The sequence below is a fragment of the Acipenser ruthenus genome, chromosome 44 (genome assembly GCF_902713425.1).
Source record: "Acipenser ruthenus chromosome 44, fAciRut3.2 maternal haplotype, whole genome shotgun sequence".
In the NCBI taxonomy this organism is placed as follows: Eukaryota; Metazoa; Chordata; class Actinopteri; order Acipenseriformes; family Acipenseridae; genus Acipenser; species Acipenser ruthenus.
The window spans coordinates 2,371,160-2,395,042 of record NC_081232.1 but is presented as its reverse complement, the minus strand read 5'-3'; the positions used below and the strand labels follow the sequence as shown (position 1 = coordinate 2,395,042).

General features: G+C 44.1%; 2 protein-coding genes across 5 annotated transcripts in view; one reads left to right on the top strand and one right to left on the bottom strand.

Moving 5' to 3' along the window:
• Window positions 1-1,623: 1,623 nt before the first annotated feature.
• Window positions 1,624-13,986, bottom strand: asphd1 (aspartate beta-hydroxylase domain containing 1). Its single transcript, XM_059012481.1, is given in 7 exon segments — window positions 1,624-2,302; window positions 7,620-7,733; window positions 9,119-9,263; window positions 9,265-9,327; window positions 9,952-10,167; window positions 12,470-13,002; window positions 13,843-13,986. Coding segments are annotated over 6 exon segments (1,092 nt in total). The 5' UTR covers window positions 12,914-13,002; window positions 13,843-13,986; the 3' UTR covers window positions 1,624-2,192.
• A 399-nt stretch (window positions 13,987-14,385) lies between these two features.
• rabep2 (rabaptin, RAB GTPase binding effector protein 2) overlaps window positions 14,386-23,883 on the top strand; it is a 49,802-nt gene continuing 40,304 nt past the window's right edge. The window contains exons 1-5 of one of the 4 annotated variants that reach the window (XM_059012479.1): window positions 14,386-14,454; window positions 14,816-14,885; window positions 20,746-20,925; window positions 21,103-21,236; window positions 21,336-21,428. In XM_059012479.1, the coding sequence (XP_058868462.1) occupies window positions 14,840-14,885; window positions 20,746-20,925; window positions 21,103-21,236; window positions 21,336-21,428 (453 nt within the window). In that variant the 5' untranslated portion in view covers window positions 14,386-14,454; window positions 14,816-14,839. The other 3 variants (XM_059012478.1, XM_059012477.1, XM_059012480.1) reach the window with 3 other exon arrangements.

Genomic DNA, 23,883 nt, shown 5'->3' with positions numbered 1-23,883 from the left:
CGCAGACCGGTAGAGGACCACCAGTTGAAAAATGCTGCTGTAGGCTATATTATTATTATTATTATTATTATTATTATTATTATTATTTGTTTATTTAGCAGACGCCTTTATCCAAGGCGACTTTCAAGGACTAGGGTGTGTGAGCTATGCATCAGCTGCAGAGTCACTTACAACTACATCTCACCTGAAAGACGGAGCACAAGTGACTTGCTGAGGGTCACGCAATGAGTCAGTGGCTGAGGTGGGATTTGAACCGGGGACCTCCTGGTTACAAGCCCTTTTCTTTAACCACTGGACCATACTACCGCTATTAGTGTATATATTGAAAAAAGAAAGGTACATAAACTGGCACATGCATAAGACTTGCAATACAAACATGACTTTTTGACAGTGTACCATTTTCTGACTTACATGGGCCATGTTTTGGTAAGCATACCAGACTGAGGTCAGGCTCTGTCGTGACTCCCTGTCCCCAAGCCCTGAGCACCACAGTGACAGGCACACTGTGAGAAGCAGACACAGGGCCCCATACTGACTCACCTTCACCGCTTTCAGGGATATTAGCAAAAGCCTTTTTTTAACCCTTAGCTTTTTTATAACTGCTGTACACAGGTGATCTCTGGTGTGTTTCTCTGCCTCACTGACAGGGTCCGCTGGGCAGGCCGCACCAGGCTCTCAGTCTCAGTAACAGGTCTCTTTTTCCAGGGTGCTGGTTCTGGTCTCTCCTGCCCAGCCTCCTTACTCTCCGGCTCTTCCACCTGCGTTCTTTGATAACCTTGTCCGCACCGTCAGCTGGTTGTTTATTTTGGGGGCAGACCTGCTTCATGTGCCCATGCTCTCCACACTTGAAACATCTCATAGTTTCAGAACTCATAAATATTATAGTCCTTCCTGTATACAGTGATCTTTACAGTATTTCCTCCTGGTCCCTCATTTTATCTCCTAAAAGACATTACGTGTTTAATATCAGAGCTTTCACAACCAAGTGGTATCATTTTTACAGGCGACACAATCGTGCCGGAACGGGACAGCTCTCTCTCCAGGACTTCATTTTTTATAAAAGGGGGAACGTTAGGATAAGGGTGTCTGCTAATTAATAAATAAATAAATAAATTAATTAATAATAATAATAATAATAATAATAATAATAATAATAATAATAATAATGATAATAACTTGAACTTGAGAGAAAGGGATGGAGAGAGAGAGAGAGAGAGAGAGAGAGAGAGAGAGAGAGAGAGAGAGAGAGAGAGAGAGAGAGAGAGAGAGAGAGAGAGAGAGAGAGAGAGAGAGAGAGATACATTTGTCCAGTCAGCTCATCGACACACTAATGAATGGATTTCTATCATACTTGCTGAGCTAATAAATACTCCTAAAGGCACAGGAAGAAAATGCAGACATGTATTTATTGAATTATTTATGTATTTATTAATCATGATGCATATTTATAGAACTTGCAATAATACTTTTATACAAAATGTGTTTCAGAGATGTATAGATATATCTTACAAAAAGCATGACATGAAATGTTAAAATGTATAGAGTGGGGTATATATATATATATATATATATATATATATATATATATATATATATATATATATATATATATATATATAATTTATATACAGAAATATTTGTTATTATACATTATTATGATAGAGGTTGGTTGTATTAGTTTATATTAGTGAGAAGTCTTGAACCTTAAGTGGAGAGGGAGAGGAGAGGGGAGAGGGAGAGGAGAGAGGGGAGTGGGGGAGTGAGAGGGGAGTGGAGTCGAGGGGAGAGGGAGATGTGAGGGGAGAGGGGAGTGGGGGAGTGAGAGGGGAGTGGAGTCGAGGGGAGAGGGAGATGTGAGGGGAGAGGGGAGTGGGGGAGTGAGAGGGGAGTGGAGTCGAGGGGAGAGGGAGATGTGAGGGGAGAGGGGAGTGGGGGAGTGAGAGGGGAGTGGAGTCGAGGGGAGAGGGAGATGTGAGGGGAGAGGGGAGCGACGTTCAGGGGAGTGGGAGATGTAAGGGGAGTGGGGAGAATGGGGTTAAGGGGAGAGGGTGAGGTGAGTTGAGGGGAGGGGGAGAAGGGGAGATGAGGGGAGTGGGGTTGAGGGGAGGGAAGGGGGAGAGGGGAGGGGGAGGGGAGGGACGAGGGGGTACAGTGTTTCTGGTGGTTTTGAGGCGTACTTCTCTCTCGTTGATTCAGCGCCCCGGTGCGAAGATATAATCCAGGGCTTGTCTTTCTGCCGCGGCTACATTCGGGTGCCAAAGATCAACCGTGAAGATAACCCGGGGTCCAGCATCGGGGCTACCTGAGAGAAAGACAGAGAGTTCAACAGTTCAACAGTGAAGACACTAAGATGAGCTCCTAAATTTATAAATCTTTTATTATTTTCAGCAGAATAAATCATGAAATAAATCACTAATATAACAGCAAGAAGAAAGAGAGAACAAAGGAGGACAGTTTTAAAATAAGAAACAACTCTAAAAATAAAAATATTAACAGAAAACTGAAATATCTTCAGGAGTAAGAAGAAAACAAAGAAAAGTAAGGGAAAGAAAGAATGCAGTATAGAGGGAAAAAAGAAAGACAGACAAGGCAGTAAACACAGTAAGGTAAGAATATTTCTAACAGCCTTTGGTGCAGGGAATGCCCACTCTAGTGGCAGTGGGAGAGCACTGCTGTGGGATCATATACCCAGAGCAGAGCCGCATTACACAGGTCAGAAAAGTGTACAAAAGCACAGTGCTGAAAGACCGCCCTGAGACCCTCGTAGCAGACTTCACCAACAGGAGTAAACAGAATTAAAACAACCCTGCCACTCTGGAGGCAGCATTAACACTAGCTGAGGACTTCGAGGACTCTCTGGTCTCAGCCAGCACCAGCTTGCTCACAGCTTCCTTGGGGTAGAGCTGCTGCACCTGCCCCGTTGCCATACCAGCAATGGGACAGATATCTAACCAATGCTCCCTCCTTCTCCCACACTTGTTTTAGCCAGGTCATGCCCATCGGCAATGGAGTGTGACATGGCGACATGCAATTGGGCATCTGAAGCGAGTAAGCGAGGGGAAAATGGTTGGGAGGGGCCTTGTATTGTTGATGTGGTTTTAGGTGAAAACCCATGCATTAGTGGACGCCGGGTGTGGGCAGACCTTAATTAAGGCAGCTCTCTTGGGCGGTGTGTTGTGGCAGCCACAAGGCCATGTGGTGATCTCCTGTATCCATGGAGATACGGCGACATACCCCATCGTCAAAGTATACTTATTGGTAGAACCGATGAAACGTCACCAAGTAGCTGGGGTGGCGGAAAGGCTACCACACCCAATAATTCTGGGTTGAGACTGGCCAAATTAGAAATAATTAGTAAATTAATGGCAGAGTGCGACGTAAACGTGGCAGAAAACAAAAAAAGGAAATAATTGGTGATGTTTTTCCTTTTCACAGTGAAATGTTTTCTCTCCTCTTTCGTCCTAGAAAAACAAATAAAAAGAGATGGATTGGAAAGTGGGAAGGAGTATTAATGAGACGAGGCTGGGGTCTGGTGGGAGAAAGCAATGATGGTAACAAACGCTAATCAAAAGGAGTCGGAACGCAGTGTGACCGAGCGGGCAAGGTTACTGGGCCATCTAGGGCAGATGCTACTCCAGCCCCTCGATTTCATTGGGTAGGACTTCATAAAGATGTGTCGAAATATGTAGCCACATGCCCAGACTGCCAGCGAGTAGCGCCGGGTCGAGTGCGTCCCGCCCCTTTGGTCTCACTGCCAATCATTTCCACTCCTTTTGAACACATTACAATGGACATAGTGGGCCCTTTGCTACCTTCTGATTCCGGGTATACGCATATATTAGATGGTAGATTATGCAACACGATACGCGGAGGCAGTTCCATTGAGGTCCACTAGTGCAGCTGCAATAGCCAAAGAATTATTGCATATTATGTAGAGAATAGGGATCCCCAAGGAAATCCAGACTGATCGTGGAACTAACTTTCTGTCTAACACGTTACAGCAAGTGTGCAAAATTCAAAAAATATGTCCCATCAGCACATCTGTTTATCATCCACAGACGGATGGTTTAGTGGAATGCTTTAATCAGACCTTAACCCTTTTCAGTCCATTTATTAAGTGCACGTCAGGCGCGTCAGGTCCAATTTATTTTCACACGCGCAGTTAATTTTAGACACGCTGTTTAAAAGTATTTTTTTTCCCCAGTCAAACGGGTTTAAAAGTCCCTGCATATCAACAAAGCACTCACTAGGCATCTCCAGCCCCGCCCCACCTTATGCTAAGAAATAAATAATAATAATAATAATAATAGTCGTACATACCGATCAATCATCTCCTGATCACTCGTTTTATCACCAAACTCCTCAATAATGCAATCCAAGTCATTATTTTATTACTATAACATCTCAAAAAAGCTCTGCAAATGTCTGTGATATTCTCCGAGCGCTGATGCACTCACAGCCAGCTTGTTTCCTTATGGTCTCCATTATCAGATGCCAGGGGCAAGTATGACTATTCATGAGATACGCCCTTTTTTTTTTTTTCGGCTTGTCTCGGCTCCTGTCGCTCCCACTCGGCCATTGAATGGTTTTCTTGGCTTTTTCCGGAGAAAAAAACGACTAGAAACCCGTTTTTTGCATCCTTTTGATGATGTCGGACAGGGTCTGACATTGGACCGGATAAGAATAATTGCAATGTCGGACCAGGTCCAACATAGGACCGCAAAGGGTTAAAGCAGATGCTGAGACGTTTTGTTAATCAAGAGCAAAAACTTTTTGCAGTGAGAGAGGTGCCGCAGAGTTCGACAGGGTTCTCCCCCCTTCGAGCTCTTATACGGCCGACAGCCTCGCGGCATCCTCAATCTGTTGAGAGAGGGGTGGGAGGAGCACAAAGGCTCGCTCAAAAACGTAGTGCAGCATGTGCTCCTAAGAGATCGCCTGGTCATTTGGCCCAGGACAACCTCAACTCGGCTCAGCACCGGCAACAGCAGCATTAATTCTGCTGTTCCTAATCTACATTAATGATTTAGATTCTGGTATAGTAAGCAAACTTGTTAAATTTGCAGACGACACAAAAATAGGAGGAGTGGCAAACACTTTTGCGGCAGCAAAGGTCATTCAAAATGATCTAGACAGCATTCAGAACTGGGCAGACACATGGCAAATGACATTTAATAGAGAAAAGTGTAAAGTACTGCACGCATGCAATAAAAATGTGCATTATAAATATCATATGGGAGATACTGAAATTGAAGGAATCTATGAAAAAGACCTAGGAGTTTATGTTGACTCAGAAATGTCTTCATCTAGACAATGTGGGGAAGCTATAAAAAAGGCCAACAAGATGCTCGGATATATTGTGAGAAGTGTTGAATTTAAATCAAGGGAAGTAATGTTAAAACTTTACAATGCATTAGTAAGACCTCACCTAGAATATTGTGTTCAGTTCTGGTCACCTCGTTACAAAAAGGATATTGCTGCTCTAGAAAGAGTGCAAAGAAGAGCAACCAGAATTATCCTGGGTTTAAAAGGCATGTCGTATGCAGACAGGCTAAAATAATTCAATCTGTTCAGTCTTGAACAAAGAAGACTATGCGATGATCTGATTCAAGCATTCAAAATTCTAAAAGGTGACTTTTTTGATCTGAAAAAAGAAACAAGGACCAGGGGTCACAAATGGAGATTAGATAAAGGGGGATTCAGAACAGAAAATAGGAGGCACTTATTTACACAGAGAATTATGAGGGTCTGGAACCAACTCCCCAGTAATGTTGTTGAAGCTGACACCCTGGGATCCTTCAAGAAGCTGCTTGATGAGATTCTGGGATCAATAAGCTACTAACAACCAAACAAGCAAGATGGGCTGAATGGCCTCCTCTCGTTTGTAAACGTTCTTATGTTCTTCTTATGTTCTTAACATTTTCAGAGTAGAGGAAAAGTTTATGTTCAGGGAAATATGATTTACTCTTTACTAACCTCTTACCTTTTGTTTGTTCTCTTCAAACACAGACATGACCCCTCTCCCATACACAGACATGACCCCTCTCCCATACACAGACATGACCCCTCTCCCATACACAGACATGACCCCTCACCTCATACACAGACATGACCCCTCTCCTCATACACAGACATGACCCCTCACCTCATACACAGACATGACCCCTCTCCTCATACACAGACATGACCCCTCTCCTCATACACAGACATGACCCCTCACCTCATACACAGACATGACCCCTCACCTCATACACAGACATGACCCCTCTCCTCATACACAGACATGACCCCTCACCTCATACACAGACATGACCCCTCTCCTCATACACAGACATGACCCCTCTCCTCATACACAGACGTGACCCCTGTCCTCAGACACAGACATGACCCCTCTCTTCAAACACAGACGTGACCCCTGTCCTCAGACACAGACATGACCCCTCTCCCATACACAGACATGACCCCTCTCCTCATACACAGACATGACCCCTCTCCCATACACAGACATGACCCCTCTCCCATACACAGACATGACCCCTCACCTCATACACAGACGTGACCCCTGTCCTCAGAAACAGACATGACCCCTCTCCTCATACACAGACATGACCCCTCTCCTCATACACAGACATGACCCCTCTCCCATACACAGACATGACCCCTCTCCCATACACAGACATCACCCCTCACCTCATACACAGACGTGACCCCTCTCCTCATACACAGACATGACCCCTCTCTTCAAACACAGACGTGACCCCTCTTCATACACAGACGTGACCCCTCTCCCATACACAGACATGACCCCTCTCCTCATACACAGACATGACCCCTCACCTCATACACAGACATGACCCCTCTCCTCATACACAGACATGACCCCTCTCCTCATACACAGACATGACCCCTCACCTCATACACAGACATGACCCCTCACCTCAAACACAGACATGACCCCTCTTCATACACAGACATGACCCCTCTTCATACACAGACATGACCCCTCTTCATACACAGACGTGACCCCTCTCCCATACACAGACATGACCCCTCTCCTCATACACAGACATGACCCCTCTCCCATACACAGACATGACCCCTCACCTCATACACAGACATGACCTCTCTCTTCATACACAGACATGACCCCTCTCCTCATACACAGACATGACCCCTCTCCCATACACAGACATGACCCCTCTCTTCAAACACAGACGTGACCCCTCACCTCATACACAGACGTGACCCCTCTCCCATACACAGACATGACCCCTCACCTCATACACAGACGTGACCCCTCTCCTCATACACAGACATGCCCCCCTTGTTCGCTGCCACCGTCCCCCCGGGGTGAGAGGGTTAGGGTTAGGGGTGAGAGGGTTAGGGTTAGGGTTAGGGGTGAGAGGGTTAGGGTTAGGGTTAGGGGTGAGAGGGTTAGGGTTAAGGTTATATAAATAGAAAGGTAAGTTGTGATACAGCACACCACTCACAAAGCTCCTCACTCCCTGCTCACAGGCCCTCCCCCAATAATCCCCTGAATGAGAAAGACACAGAGAGAGGTCTGTATTAATGACACACAGGCAGAGACACACACAGACAGATAGACACAGAGACAGACTGACCGTTGTGTGCTGTCGTGTGCAGGAATGAATCGTCCACCAGGAGGCAGTATCCCTCCGACCAGCACTGAGGCTCCCCCCCAACCACCAGCTCACAGCCAGCCGGGATCTTCAGCCCTGAGAGACAGAGAGAGACAATCTGTAATAAAACACTTTTCTCTCCTCCCTTCCCTCCTGTCCTCTCCCATCTCCACTCTCCTGAGAGAGAGAGAGACAGACAGACAGACAGACAGACAGACAGACAGACAGACAGACAGACAGACAGAGAGGGAGACAGAACGTTAAGTGACTCTACTGGGAGCCCTGCTATTGAACTGTGATCACTGGGGAGTGTACTGAGAACAAAACATTAGCATTTCAGTCTATATGCCCATCCCCCCTCTCCCTTCTCCTCTCCCCTCTCTTCTCCTTTCTCCTTTCTCCTCTCTCCTCTTCTCTCTTCTCTCCTCTCTCTCCCCTCTCCCAAATTAAAATTAAAATTCAAAGTTCTTTATTGGCATGACAAATACATAGTATTGCCAAAGCAATGATGACAATTTTTCATCTTTTACATAAAACAATTAACATTTAAAACACGTTTACAAGCAAATATTATAACAAAAAGCAAGTAAAACTAAAATAATAGTATATATAAACAAACCACAACAACAGTAATAATAATGATGATAAAAGTATTTTATACTATTTTGTCCTCCCTCCCTGTGTGATAAGCCTCAGTGTTCACTCTGTGTCCCTCAGGCTGTGACAGGTGCTTGTGTGCTGGGCTGCCTCTTCTATACAGCTTGTCTGCTCTCCTAAGAGAATGGGGAGTTTTTGTGGGTCTGGGATTTCTATGCAGAGATGTTGTATTTTCGGGACAAAGGCTTCCCTTATTTTATTATATTTTCAACCTGACTGAGCTGACAGTGATCTCTCCACTCTCCTCTCCTCTCCTCTCTCCCCTCTCCCCCCTCTATCTCCCCTCCCTTCCTCCCTCCCTCCCTGCCTGCCCTCTCTCCTCTCCCTCTCCCCTACCTCCTCTCCCCCCTCTATCCACTCTCCTCTCCTCTCCTCTCCTCTCTCCCCCTCTATCCTCTCCCCTCCCTCCCTCCCTCCCTCCCTGCCCTCTCTCCTCTCCCTCCCCTCCCCTCTCTCTCCTCCTCTCTCTCCCCTCTCTCCCCTCTATCCTCTCCCCTCCCTCCGTCCCCTCCCCCTATCTCCCCTCTCCCATCTCTCCTCTCTCCTCCCCTCCCCTCTATCTCCCCCTCCCTTCTCCTCTCTCCCCCTCCCTTCTCTCTCCCCTCCTCTTTCCCCTCCTCTCTCCCCTCCCCTCTCTCCCCCTTCTCATCTCCCCTCTCCCCTCTCTCCTCTCCCCTCCTCTCTCCCCTCCTCTTCTCTCCTCTCCTCTCTCCCCACCCCTCTCTCTCCCCTCTCTCCCCCTTCTCTCATCTCCCCTCTCTCCTCTCTATATCTCCCCTCTCTCTTCTCTCCCCCTCTCTATCTCCCCTCTCCTCTCCTCTCACCCAGATGGCACCTCAGTCTGGCATTGCAGGGCCCACACTCCCCCGGCAGGCTGGCTCCCGGCTGCAGCACGGAGAATTCGGCGTTGCCAAAGACATTCCCGTTACTGAATGTGCGCAGCGAGGAGAGTGCACGGTATGTGCGGGGGGCATGCGCGGCAATTCTGGGGGGACCATGAACCCAGAGAGAAGAGGGGGAATGAGGAAAAGCCCTGAGGGAGAGAAAGAGAGGGTGAGAGAAAATTTTTTATATTCTAAGCCATATTTTATATATAGAACAGGAGCTGTGCCCTGTCTCTGTGTGTGTGTGTGTGTGTGTGTCTGTCTGTCTGTGTGTGTGTGTGTGAGTCTGTGTGTGTATATGTGTGTGTGTGTGTGTGTGTGTGCCTGTCTGTGTGTGTATATGTGTGTGTGTGTGTCTGTGTGTGTATATGTGTGTGTGTGTGTGTGTGTGTCTGTGTGTGTATATGTGTGTGTGTGTGCCTGTCTGTCTGTCTGTGTGTGTGTGTGTGAGTCTGTGTGTGTATATGTGTGTGTGTGTGTGTGTGTGTGCCTGTCTGTGTGTGTATATGTGTGTGTGTGTGTCTGTCTGTCTGTCTGTGTGTGTATATGTGTGTGTGTGTGTGCCTGTCTGTGTGTGTATATGTGTGTGTGTGTGTCTGTCTGTCTGTGTGTGTATATGTGTGTGTGTGTGTGTCCCTGTCTGTGTGTATATGTGTGTGTGTGTGTGTGTGTGTGTAGTATATGTGTGTGTATGTTTGTGGGTGTGTGTATGTGTGTGTATCTGTGTGTGTGTGTGTGTGTGTGAGTTTGTGGGTTCAGTTGTGCCCCCTTACCTTGGGTTGCGCCCCTCCGCAGCTCCAGCCCAGCTTCCCCTCGACCCCCCTGAGGTACACGGCCTCGAACTCCCCCAGGATCGCAGGGAAACTGGCCTCCAGGACCTCGATATCATGCCTCTGAGCGTCCCGGGGGAAGTAGGGGGTGCTGGGGAGATCGGGGAGGAAGAACACCTTGGGCTTCTGAACAGTGAGCCTGTCTGAGAGATAGCGAGCCTGGAGAGAGAGCGAGGGATAGAGGGAGAACTATACTATGAATACTGTACAATGAAACAGGAGCCTCAATAATATACCCATTCCCATTGAATAGTCCTTTGATCCATTCCTGGTTTCACCAGGAGTTTAATAATACAGTCTCCCATGAAAAGTGCAGCAAATTCTTCCAAATTCTGCGGCAAGGGTCCATGATTTCTGCAACAAAAGTTCTTGAATTCTGTGGTAACCTTTTAAAAGTTAAACCTAACCTGGTTCTTTGTTAATTTTTTTTTTTTTACAAGGCTGTTTTCAAAGTTTATTACAGTACATGCTAAAACAAATAGCAGAATGAATACACAAAAACATTTATTGAAACTTTAATAACTTTTATTAATTCCAAAAACTAAATTGTGAGGCCACTGTCAGAATGTAGAAAACTAAAATAAATGATCAAATAAATCGTGACATTTTGCAGTTTTAAACCTTTACTGCAATGAGGGGAACAATACTTTGAAAGTGAGCAACTGCAGCTAGAAACTATAAAACTGACTGAAATAAAAATAAAATGTTCTCTATTTTTTCAGGACTGTGTGTCAGATGTTTAAAGTCCTGCTTTCCTATTGAAGTCGAGGAAACAGGGCTCTGATAGTTTCTTCAGAAACCACATGCACGGTCTGCAAGACAGTTTACCCCCTTCCTCATACAAGAGTCTCTGGAATTCCCCAGCACGATCAGCGGCTGTTTTATTTCCTAAGTGGCTTTTGCCTCCAGACACATGTTTGCTCTTAACAAATGTATTCATGTCAGCTGAGGATTTGAACAGCCACAGCACGTCAGTGTCTAAAACGAGTGGATTGCTTTTCCTAAGATAAACAAAGCAGAGGTATTCAAAAATCTCACTGCACCACCTTATGGAATGTTTAAAAAAACTTGAATTTGTTCTTATGAATACTAATTAGGCTTGTTGCCATGGAAAATCTGCCATGGTGTATTCTGCGAAATCAAACCACTATCCCTGATTGCGTTCTTCACAGGGGACTAATAATCAGACACACCTGCGCTGGTTACCTGCACACACTGTGGCTAATCAAGCTGGGAGTAAAACCTGGACTGGGTGATACTGCTGTGCAGTTCATACAATGATAATAATAATAATAATAATAATAATAATAATAATAATAATAATAATAATAATAATAACAGCCCCTACCTGCTCTCTCACTCCCTTGTGAATGCGACCCCTACCTGCTCTCTCACTCCTTGTGAATGCGGCCCCTACCTGCTCTCTCACTCCCTTGTGAATGCGGCCCCTACCTGCTCTCTCACTCCCTTGTGAATGCGGCCCATGCCTGCTCTCTCACTCCCTTGTGAATGCGGCCCATGCCTGCTCTCTCACTCCCTTGTGAATGCGGCCCATGCCTGCTCTCTCACTCCCTTGTGAATGCGGCCCATGCCTGCTCTCTCACTCCCTTGTGAATGCGGCCCCTACCTGCTCTCTCACTCCCTTGTGAATGCAGCCTCTACCTGCTCTCTCACTCCGTTGTGAATGCGGCCCCTACCTACTCTCTCACTCCTTGTGAATGCGGCCCATGCCTGCTCTCTCACTCCCTTGTGAATGCGGCCCATGCCTGCTCTCTCACTCCCTTGTGAATGCGGCCCATGCCTGCTCTCTCACTCCCTTGTGAATGCGGCCCATGCCTGCTCTCTCACTCCTTGTGAATGCGGCCCATGCCTGCTCTCTCACTCCCTTGTGAATGCGGCCCATGCCTGCTCTCTCACTCCCTTGTGAATGCGGCCCCTACCTGCTCTCTCACTCCCTTGTGAATGCGGCCCATGCCTGCTCTCTCACTCCCTTGTGAATGCGGCCCATGCCTGCTCTCTCACTCCTTGTGAATGCGGCCCATGCCTGCTCTCTCACTCCCTTGTGAATGCGGCCCATGCCTGCTCTCTCACTCCCTTGTGAATGCGGCCCCTACCTACTCTCTCACTCCTTGTGAATGCGGCCCATGCCTGCTCTCTCACTCCCTTGTGAATGCGGCCCCTACCTGCTCTCTCACTCCCTTGTGAATGCGGCCCATGCCTGCTCTCTCACTCCCTTGTGAATGCGGCCCATGCCTGCTCTCTCACTCCTTGTGAATGCGGCCCATGCCTGCTCTCTCACTCCCTTGTGAATGCGGCCCATGCCTGCTCTCTCACTCCCTTGTGAATGCGGCCCCTACCTACTCTCTCACTCCTTGTGAATGCGGCCCATGCCTGCTCTCTCACTCCCTTGTGAATGCGGCCCCTACCTGCTCTCTCACTCCCTTGTGAATGCGGCCCCTACCTGCTCTCTCACTCCCTTGTGAATGCGGCCCATGCCTGCCCAGGAGTAGCGCTTGGCGTACTCCTGCAGGTTCCGGTACAGCTTGCGGTTTCCTGGGCTGGCCTGGCCCGGGTTCGGGAAGGGCGGGCTGGTCAGGATCGGTGCAAAGTATCCGCCGTGCTCTGGCCCGCCGATGGGGATGATCCCGAGGTCCGAGTGATCCAGCCCAGCAGCGGAGCCAGGAATGCTGAGCCCCCGCATGGTTCCGATGCGGCGCCGGCCCCGCCTCGCAGCTCCACCACCGCCGTTCTCCGAATCCTGGTCCTCGGTTCCGACCCGATAGCAGTACCAGAGAAACAGGATGAGCAAGGCGGCGAGGAGAACCACCAGCGGCTGTGTACCAAGCTCTGGTGTTGGCGTGCGGGAGAGGAGAAATGAGACCACTGACTGCAGGTCCCACTGCATTACGTCCCGGGCTGGGAGGAGCAAGAGGGGCAGCGGCGCGATCACTCACTGCCTCCGGGGGGGACGGCACTCTCGCTGGGACTGCTGCACTGCTTCGTGCGGGTTCGGGAAGAAGAGAGAGGAGACAGACTTGTTATTATTATTATTATTATTATTATTATTATTATTATTATTATTATTATTATTACATGTTTTTCCCCCAAAGTAAATTTGCACTTTAATAGCTTTTTCAGTCTCTGTGTATCTATGTATCTGTCTACAGAATGTATTTTTATATTTTAATCACTATCTGTCTGTCTGTCTGTCTGTCTATTTTTCTGTTTCTCTCCCCCCATGCAAGTCCAGTAGCAGGCGGTTCACTTCGTGTTTAAACAAAATCAAAACAGATGAATAATTGGAACCAGCCTGTCGCTTCCAGGTCTATCGGAAAAGATAGATAGATAGATAGATAGATAGATAGATAGATAGATAGATAGATAGATTCTTTCAACACTTCACAATAAATATTAGCATTATATATGAATATATTGGAATTGGAAATAGAAGGTGCATCATATTCATTTTCATAAACCGAGAATATTGCATTAGGTAGATAGATAGACAGATAGATAGACAGATAGATAGATAGATAGATAGATAGATAGATAGATAGATAGATAGATAGATAGAATTCTTGAAAATACCAAGTTCACTACACCGCGTTTATTGTATTGTGTTTACCGCACCGTGTTTACTGCACTGTGTTTGTGTTTTTCTAACACAATCTAATATTATAAAATAAAACACTGCAGTACGTCAATGCATAGAATTTGTATAAACAATGCTTTACATGCAGTAATGCGCAGTCTTTAATACATAGAATACTGTATTATATATATATATATATATATATAGTAAATTAAATGTTGTTTTTTTAAATCCATCCTAACCTAATGCAGCCTTGTCGTTGCCGGCCTTGTCTGTGAATGTTTTGGCTCGGTTCGGCTCCAGCTCTCCTCTGTCTCTCTCTGCATCTGAATTGCACGCTCGCCTCGGCATCGCCACGGAACCTCCCGAAGCGGGGGCGGAAAGACACGAAGGCGTGTGTGTGTGTGTGTGTGTGTGTGTGTGTGTGTGTGTGTGTGTGTGTGTGTGTGTGTGTGTGTGTGTGTATATATATCTATATATATATATATATATATATATATATATATATATATATATATATATATTGATTAATCAAAACACAATGGTGACAAACTTAAAAGGCTAACTTGGCTGATAAAGATACAATGAAAAACAGCAATGGCCAGGGAGTTAAACAGAATATTAATTATCAAACACATAATCAGAATTATTAAACATGTAATCCATACATGCATGTATTTTATTTGTGCACAATACATTACTGTGCTGTCAACTGACGCGCACTGCTACAGGTTTGTACTTATAAACATGAGAACACAACACAGCAAAACCGGGACGATTAACAACCTCACTGTTTCTGAATGGGACACAAAATTAAAGGGCAGAAACTGGTATAATCCCAGTTCTACTGGAAGGTCTGGTATCCTATGATATACTTATTGTAGCTGCTTCAGAGTTTGGTGTCGACGTCAATGAACTGACGTAAGAAATGTCTGCGTTTAATCTGGTAATCCTATTCTGAAACCGTGGTACGGAGTTAGCGTAGACGCGGCGCTAACCTCTCCAATTGACGGAGAGACGAAACGGGCTGTGGTTTAACTTTTAATCCGAAAGGAAGGATGTTTTAAGTAATTTCCGTCGTTTTTTCTTGAAGGGCAGAGATCCCGTTTCCTGTAATAATAATTACTTTTAATCCGAGGGAGCTCAAAGGAAACCGGATATCGACTTTCCCGAATGAAACAAATAGAATAAAATAAACCTCTGTTTTTTTTTTAGATTTAACGGAATGCTTTGACTGCTATGGAGGCTACAGACAACGACATCCCCGAACTCGACAAGACAGCCGGTAAAGTGGTCTTTTTAGTTTATTTTCTGTTTTTATTATTTTATTTGTTTGGGAGGGGGGTGGTTGTCGGTAGAGGCCTGTGGGAAACGAGGAAGCCTCGATCTGGAGTTACTGTGCCCGGTCCGACTCGGCGCTGGTGGCGAGTCGAGACTCCTCGAGGGCGGCGCTCAGATTTATCGTGGAGAACCAAAAGAATAATAATAATAATAATAATAATAATAATAATAATAATAATAATAATAATTGTAGTCGTAGTAGTGGTGCTAGTTAAGAACATGACTAAGTTTACAAACAGAGGGGGCCATTCAGCCCATCTTGCTCGTTTGGTTGTTAGTAGCTTATTGATCCCAGAATCTCATCAAGCAGCTTCTTGAAGGATCCCAGGGTGTCAGCTTCAACAACATTACTGGGGAGTTGGTTCCAGACCCTCACAATCCTCTGTGTAAAAAAGTGCCTCCTATTTTCTGTTCTGAATGCCCCTTTATCTAATCTCCATTTGTGACCCCTGGTCCTTGTTTCTTTTTTCAGATCAAAAAAGTCCCCTGGGTCGACATTGTCTATAACTTTTAGGATTTTGAATGTTTGAATCAGATCACCGCGTAGTCTTTTGTTCAAGACTGAATAGATTCAATTATTTTAGCCTGTCTGCATACGGCATGCCTTTTAAACCAGGGATAATTCTGGACGCTCTTCTTTATAACGAGTTTTATAATATAAGTATAATCATATTCGGGGTTCAGACTTTTAATAATGTTAGTACATTCGTTAGTTTTACAACATTACACCACTTTTAATTATTACATAAAATGTAATTTCTGCAGTGTTTCATGAATCTAAGGTGACCAAATGCGGTTCAAAAACAAGCAACTTGACACATTGTTTTAAAGAGTTCATCTGCAATATCACTGTCAATAGGGTGACCATGGGCTGATACACCTGCCATAGCACTGTCAATGGGATGTACACCATGAGACTGGTTCACCTGCCATAGCACTGTCAATGGGATGTACGCCATGAGACTGGTTCACCTGCCATAGCACTGTCAATTGGGTGTACACCATAGCAGAGGTCGTGCTAGCTTTTCTGTTCATGCGTTCCTGAAACGCACATGACCAAAATGTTGCGTCCCGTCCATCGGATATTAAACGATCACTTGTTAACACAAAGGCTGCAGGATTCTCCCCTGGCCTTTTCAGCCCGATCCGCCCGTCTTGCAGATGCTACTGTGCGTTAAACAATAAGGATTGGTACGCGTCTAGCAGACTAGATCACTTTTGCGTTACTGGGTGAAAAAAAATAATCTTGGAACCACCTGCCAGCTGTGTTACGTCTTGACACAACATGTAACCAACCGGAGAGTTGAAGGGGTTGGTTTTGTGTGTTAAGCACTTCGAGAGGCTAAAACGTTAAAATGAATGCTAAAAAAAATAGCCGATTATTTTCAAAGCAAAAATACAAGGTTTTCAAAATAAGACGGCGATCGGCGCAATCCACCACCTAGTACTATATTTGCGCCGGCTACTTTATTAAAAATGCAGTGATCTGATTCAAGCATTCAAAATCCTAAAAGGTATTGACAGTGTCGACCCAGGGGACTTTTTTGACCTGAAAAAAAGAAACAAGGACCAGGGGTCACAAATGGAGATTAGATAAAGGGGCATTCAGAACAGAAAATAGGAGGCACTTTTTTACACAGAATTGTGAGGGTCTGGAACCAACTCCCCAGTAATGTTGTTGAAGCTGACACCCTGGGATCCTTCAAGAAGCTGCTTGATGAGATTCTGGGATCAATAAGCTACTATCAACCAAACGAGCAAGATGGGCCGAATGGCCTCCTCTCGTTTGTAAACTTTCTTATGTTCTTATGTTTCTTATTCCTTTCGTTGTGATTTCGTAAAAATATGTACCCATGTGCTTGAGATATTGGGGGTTCATATCAGCTGAACACTTGTTAGCTGATAATGATATACAAATGCTTAAGTGCAGAGGTGCTGGATTATTACACTCAGGGTTCATGCAACAGTTGTCATGGTGACCAAACGTGTGTGAGTACTGTTGTGTAAAAAATGGTTAAAATGAACAGTTGCATTCAAAAAATGTAGAACAGCGAAAAACAAAAATCGACGTGCATTAATAAAATGCCCTGAAAACAACATAAACTCCAATAAACCGACGTTATCTTTCCCCAGTCAAATCGTAGAGTGCCTAAATAAGCACAGTCATTTACTATAATAAAAAACAGTAATAAAAAATGCAGAACATAAAAAAGCTACAGTCAACGAAAGACGACACATTATTCAAATTCTTTTGTTGTATTATATATTTAAGGTTAGGCAAGTTTATTTTTCCATTAAAAGTGCTCCCGGCTATAATGTTCTGTCGCCCGGCTGTACAGAATTCCTGGGGAAAACCCTGGGCTAATAAACTCCAGGGATGTGCATTTTGGTACATTTTTATGAACGTTTAAACTCTGTCCAATATAGTAAACAATCTCTGTCTGTATATAGATATACACATTTATACAGACACACTTTTCTTCATGCTAGTACAGTATATGCTAACAGTAGACTGTTCCCATGACAACAAGATGGGATTCTAAGCAGTGTTTGTTGCCTTCATCTACATGTGTGTTCATCTTTTTCTGCATTCCAATAACCAACAGCATCGCCGTGTCTGTCTTTAAAACGAAGATTCTTGAAAATCTGTGCATCTGCGTGTATATACATTTTTTTTTTGTCCAGCAGCTTTTTCACACACACTACAGTAAGTCTTGCCATCTCGATAAACAAGCCACGGGTATGTCATCTTCCATTCGTAATTATAAGAATGCATTTTTCTGCATTACTACTGCTTGCAACTGCTTTTGTCACTGTAGTACAGTCTCCGGCTAAGAGAACCCCCCTTGGGAAGCAAGCAAAGTGTTCTGTACGACGAATTTGACCAGACTCAATAAATGAATGTGTATTACTTGTCATGATGCACGTACATCAACATATGAAATTAACTGAATAAGTACATATGTTAATAAACTATAATAATAAAGTAACTGACAAACTAATGTTAATAAACTGTCAAACTAAATTGACACACCACCCCTACACATGGGAAAACAAAAAACGAAATCAGCACTATACAAGACATGCACATTATTTAACAAAATGGTGACGCAACTCGCCAGAACGGGAAACGCCAAATTGCTCAGCGACTTATATCTGATTCAGGTTTTTTTCAAGAGCTCCAACAATTTCCAACTTTTTGTAGCAAGAGAAACAGCCGCTCATTTAAGTTTGATAATGAGTTGTCAGGTTACAAAGCAGTACTGTATCCATTGTGAACGAATCGCTGTCGGTGTCAAGGTGGTGATCTTTTAAGAGCAGTGCCTGTTCCTTTAGCTGGAGCATTTAAAATGGGGAAAAATCAGTTTCACCCAAAGTGTGTTTCCTTAGGCGAAGTGTTCTCTTAGGAGGTGTTCTGCGGAGATTGCTGTACTTATACAGCCAAAAGATGGTGACTGCTTAGCAAAAAAAAACTTCTGATTAACAACTGCTTCACCATATTGTCACAGACACTGGTCTGGTGCCAGAAACATCTAAAAAGTCAATAACCTTCTTAATATTGCTGCACAAGCCAAATATGAGGCTTATTGCTGCCACCTACAGGACTGGAGTGTAGCTTAATCAATGCTGTTATATTGCAGAACAGTTTTTTTAAATAAGCACATATTTAACGGTCATTTTGCTGCTGTGTAATAGATTACCATGAATATGCATGTCTGCGTCCCTTTCGCATTCTGTGTGTCCCTTGAACGCAAGACAAAATATTATTTTGCATCTAGAATGCAACATTTTGTGTTAACGCGACTTCTGCCATAGGACTGATTCACCTGCCATAGCACTGTCAGTAGGGTATACACCAGTGGTCGGCAATTAATTTAAATAGCGGGTCAATTGATCCCTTGGCAGCCGCAGAGCGGGCCAATTGCAGTTCTCAACCCACCCCGACACGAGGGATTATTTTTTTTTTCATTTTAATCATTATGATATATACATATGTTCATACGTGATTTAAAATTATAACGGCCTAACTAAAACTGTTGAAACTGAAAATGACCTTCTCTGTCTGACCTGCCATCCCATCATGCACTGGGGGACGCGCCAGCAAAACCGATGCACGAAACAGGCTGACCCAAGAATCTCTGGAGGACTGCCTACGTATCGCCATCACCTGTCACACCTGGGGCCGGCTGTACTAACGAGATCAAAAAACAGGATCGGATCCGGGCTCACTGGAGCCGGATCATGAAAAGGCATTGTACTAGCGGGTCAGGATCAAGCTCCACTGATCCGAAATATCGAGTATATCAATACCGGTATCTGGATTTGTTTTGTGTTTTTAACTTCTAAAAATGTTTTAATAAATGTTGCTGTAATCATGACTGTGTGTATTTTCTGACGGACACACAGATATTTTACAGAGGTATAGCCACCACACACACAACATCCAGCTGCAGCGTCGCTTCAGGGCAAATTATCAACACATGTAATGTAATCAAGTGCTGACAGACAGCTGCAACTGGAAAATGTCGCGGACAGGGGAAGATTGAGGTTGTCAAAAGGTAAGCTTAGGTTATTGAGAAAAAAAGGAATTGGGGGAGGAGGGGGGGAAATGATATGCATTAAAAAAAAAAACAACAACGTTAAATCTAATTAAAGCAATGATTTAATTGTAATCGATAACATGAGAACGCCAGTATGACTTTGTCAACACAGAAAACGTAGAAATATTATTTATGAAACCTCATTACGCAGTCAGGTCTATTTTTTTCTGTAGCTATACGGCGAAAACAGAAATGTCAGCTATAGCTAAACACAAACTAATATTGTACAAAGTTGTTTTTTTTTCTAATTGATATTATCTTAATACAGTACTGTTACAGCTACTTTTAAATGCATTGTTGCTTAATGTTTTCTAAAACGTTAAATGATCTCCGTTTCAATCTGAAGGAAATATTTTTGGATATCCCTGCAAGCAGGTTTTAAAGTTTATTAAATTATCGTTACAATTATCCAAATTCAGTACAGTGCTTATTTAAATATTAGTTTAGCAATTTTAAAAAGGTTTCAGTTATGTATTTTGATGATGCATGGGCCATTTTAAAAACGTTTGATCAAGCTCTGATCCAATTCTGATCTTGGTCTAAATTAACAAACATGCTTGATCCGATAGTTGGGCCATATTCTTACTTCTTCCTCACCGAAGACCTCAAGAGGGTTTTGCCTATCTTTAAAAACCCGACCTATACGTGTCTGGCGGTTTCGAATAAAACGAATTGCGTTTAGTGCCTCCATTTTTCAAAAGTGGGATCACGTTCTGAATGTTCTAAAGCTGACCGCAGAAGGAAAATGTAATTTTGCTCATTGAATTTGGGTGACACAGTTAAGCTTTTGCAGTGGATTATTATTTTTTTTTTCATTCTGTGATGTTGAGTGTAGGGGTCGCGATCGTAGCAAACGTGAAACGCAAGGAACAAATCAATTAAGCTTTAAAAAAATTCCAAGCGATTTTTTAAAATTATTATTATTATTATTTTTTAATATCCCTGCCAAGGAGGCTTTTGCGGGCCGGATTTGGCCCGCGGGCCGCCATTTGCCGACCATTGGTGTACACCATGGGACTGATTCCCCTGCCATAACACTGTCAATAGTGCCACAGACCCAGCTAGCCAATCGCAGAGATTGAGCTCTAAGTGTGTGTCACAATCTCTTCTCTGATCGTTGTGTAATGTCTGTTCCTGTCTCTCAATCTCTCTCTCTCTCTCTCTCTCTCTCTCTCTCTCTCTCTCTCTCTCTCTTTCTCTCAGACCCCAGTGGAAGCTCTGGGCTGGTTGCTAGGTTACAGACCCAGCTAGCCGACGCACTGCTGGAGATCGAGAACATCAAGGCTGTGGCGACGATCTCAGAGAGCACCAAACAGGAAGCGATCGAGGAAGTGAGGCAGCGGTGCCAGGAAGAGGTGGCCTCGCTGCACACCATCATGAATGGTAGAGAGACGAGATTATCGATCAGGAAATCAATAAAGTACAGAGATGGAGATAAGACTCCAGTTACCCAGCAGTTTGATCCACTTCTGGTTTCGTTATGAGTTCAATAAGACACACCTGAATTTGTTACCTACGCACTGTGGCTAACCTCTCCCTCTCCCTCTCTCTCTTTCACAGAGTCAATCAGTGTCTATGAGTCTCAAGTTGCCAGTCTGGAGTCTGAATGCGTGGAGAGGAGAGAGGAGAAGAGAGGGGGAGAGGGGAGAGCAGAGCGAGAGAGGAGGATGAGTCTGGAGTCTGAGATGGAAAGGGTAAGAGAGGAGATCGGAGGGAGAGGGGAGAGCAGAGAGAGAGAGAGAGAAGGATGGTGAGGAGATTTTAATATGTATTATGTATGTTTTCGCCCGCAGGCTCAAGCGGACTCTGAGAGGTGGAGAGAAATCGTGCAGCCGCTGGAGAGAGAGATCAGAGAACTGAGAGAGCAGCTGAAACGAGAGAGAGGGGTGAGAGAAAGAGAGAAAAAGAAAGTGAGGGTGGGTGGGTGGGTGAGTGAGTGAGGGCTAGGGTTTTTCCCTGAGATCTGGAACCAAGGACTTCTAACGCCAGTCTGTAAAAGTGAGGACAAATTAGACCCCAATAACTACAGAAGTATCTGTGTGAGCAGTAATCTGGGGAAGGTATTCTGCAGTATTATTAGGGCTTCTGTATTAGTGTCATTTTTCAGTGCCTATTTTTTCTCTTTATATACTGTATGAAATTATTGTTTTCGGTTACTTTCCAAAACGCTTGGTTGGTTTTTCTGTCACAATAGTAGTAACTCGACAGTACAGTAGTCTCCACGTGTAGGAACACCTCCTAAGAGAACACTTCGCCAAATGAACAAACACACTTTGGGTGAAACTGATTTTTCCCATTGTAAATGCTCCGGCTAAAGGAACAGGCACTTCACTTAAAAGATCACCTTGACACCGACAGCGATTCGTTCACAATGGATACAGTACTGCTTTGTAAAAAAGCGACTTCGCAAGAATGTCTGAGGGACACTGATTGGTTTATTAAATCTTTGCAGAAGCGCCGTCATATCATTTAATTATTTTGCATTCTGATTTCCACGAGTGCACCTCATCGCTACAAAATGGTACAAAGTTGGAAATTGTTCGAGCTCTTGAAAAAAAAATTGAATCGGACACAAGTCGCAAGCAATTTGGCGTTTCCCGTTCTGGTGAGTTGCTTCACCATTCTGTTAAATAATGCGCATGCCTTGTATAGTGCTGCTGCATTTTGTAAGTTAACCCTAAGTAGCGCCCATTATTTTTGCCTCTGCCATTGTGACTGAAAACACACCAGCCAGCTTTTTGACGTGTGCTTTTGCTTTAGTTTTATTAACGTTAGTTTGTCTGTTACTTTATTATTATAGTTTATTAACATGCACTTGCCTATTGTTTTGCTTTTACGTATTCTGTTCATTTTATATCTTGATGCACGTGCCTCATAGGGGTGTCAGGTTAACCCGAAAACTGAAATCGATAATTGAGCCCACAATATCAAATCGATTGATAAAAAAATTGATATTTAGAGTTTTTTTTTGTTTTACCTACAATACAAAATAAGACACCTCTCTATTATACTCTTAGAATGTTTTAGTATCTTCGCAACCCTCTATGTTTAGAAAAACATCTGCATCTCCCCGCGACAGGAGATGGCAAAACAGGATGACGGTCAAAAGTCAAAGTAAAATAAAAATGTGTTATAAAAGAAGTGTGTATGTATGGTTACCAAGGTACACAAAATATAAACTTTCAAATGAAAAAATATATAAGTTCATGTACAGTAAATTACTTACTGTGTGTTGTCCTTAGGAAATGTCCAAGTAGATCACAGAATTGTAACAGTCCAAAAAGAAACAAAAACTATGTATACCCAATCCAGTGTCCATTCAAACGTGCGTACTTTAAATTGCAAGGAACACAAGGCTGTCGACTTGCTCTGGATCCAGGGCTGCTCGCTTTTTATTTACAATGTTTCCTGCTGTCGAAAAGACATGTTCAGCGCGCACAGATGTGCCTGGCACACACAGGTATTTTTTGGCCAGTTGAGCAAGGTGTGGATATTTCAGGCCTGATTTTTTTCCACCATTTGAGTGGATTGCTATCTGCTGAGAGTGGTGTCTCCTTGACCTAGCATGCCATCTCCTGCATCAGTTGTATTTCGCAGTTCTCTGAACGCTGTATCACTTCTGTTTGAATTTCTTCCTGTACCTGACGCTTTTCTTGTTCAGATAAATGTATCAATGAAAGCGTGGGTCAAAGAATGACATTTTGTTCAAAAGCATGAATGTTGATTGTTGTTCTTTGTCATACCTCAAACTCTGTAGATTTTGTTCTTCATCAGGAATTTCAGATGATGCAGTTTTTAACTTGATTGATCAGGATATGCTAAAGAGGTAAAACAGCTGAAACTGTGGGGTATTTGTCTGTTGATAATGCAGCGGTTGCCGTTTTGAATGGTTTCAGAGTGTCACGGATATTTTCAACAACCATCCATTCGTTAGTTGTTAACTCCAGATGCAAGAGCTTTTTTTCAAAGATTATAGCGGCCACTGCAGCCTGTTGTTCTGATGCTTGGCAAATCATGTCTAGGTGCTGTTCCAGGGTGTAACACAGTCATTGATTAAATTGTCAATTTTTAAGCCAAGCAACTTTTGCTTATCCTCCAGAAGACATTTGTCAGTTGGTGACCTATTGAAATGTGCAGCCGAGCGTTTAAGTCGGGTAAGTGTTCTTTCGATCGGTCCAGTATTCAGTCCCTTCTGTACAGCAAGGTTAAGTGTGTGAGCCACACACGGGATGTTGACCAAATTGAGATATCTTTCTACTGCGTTGACTTAGTTCAGTGCATTATCAGTAGTGACAGCAGTTACTGACTCACGGATATTAAAATCATCCAGAATTTCTGAAA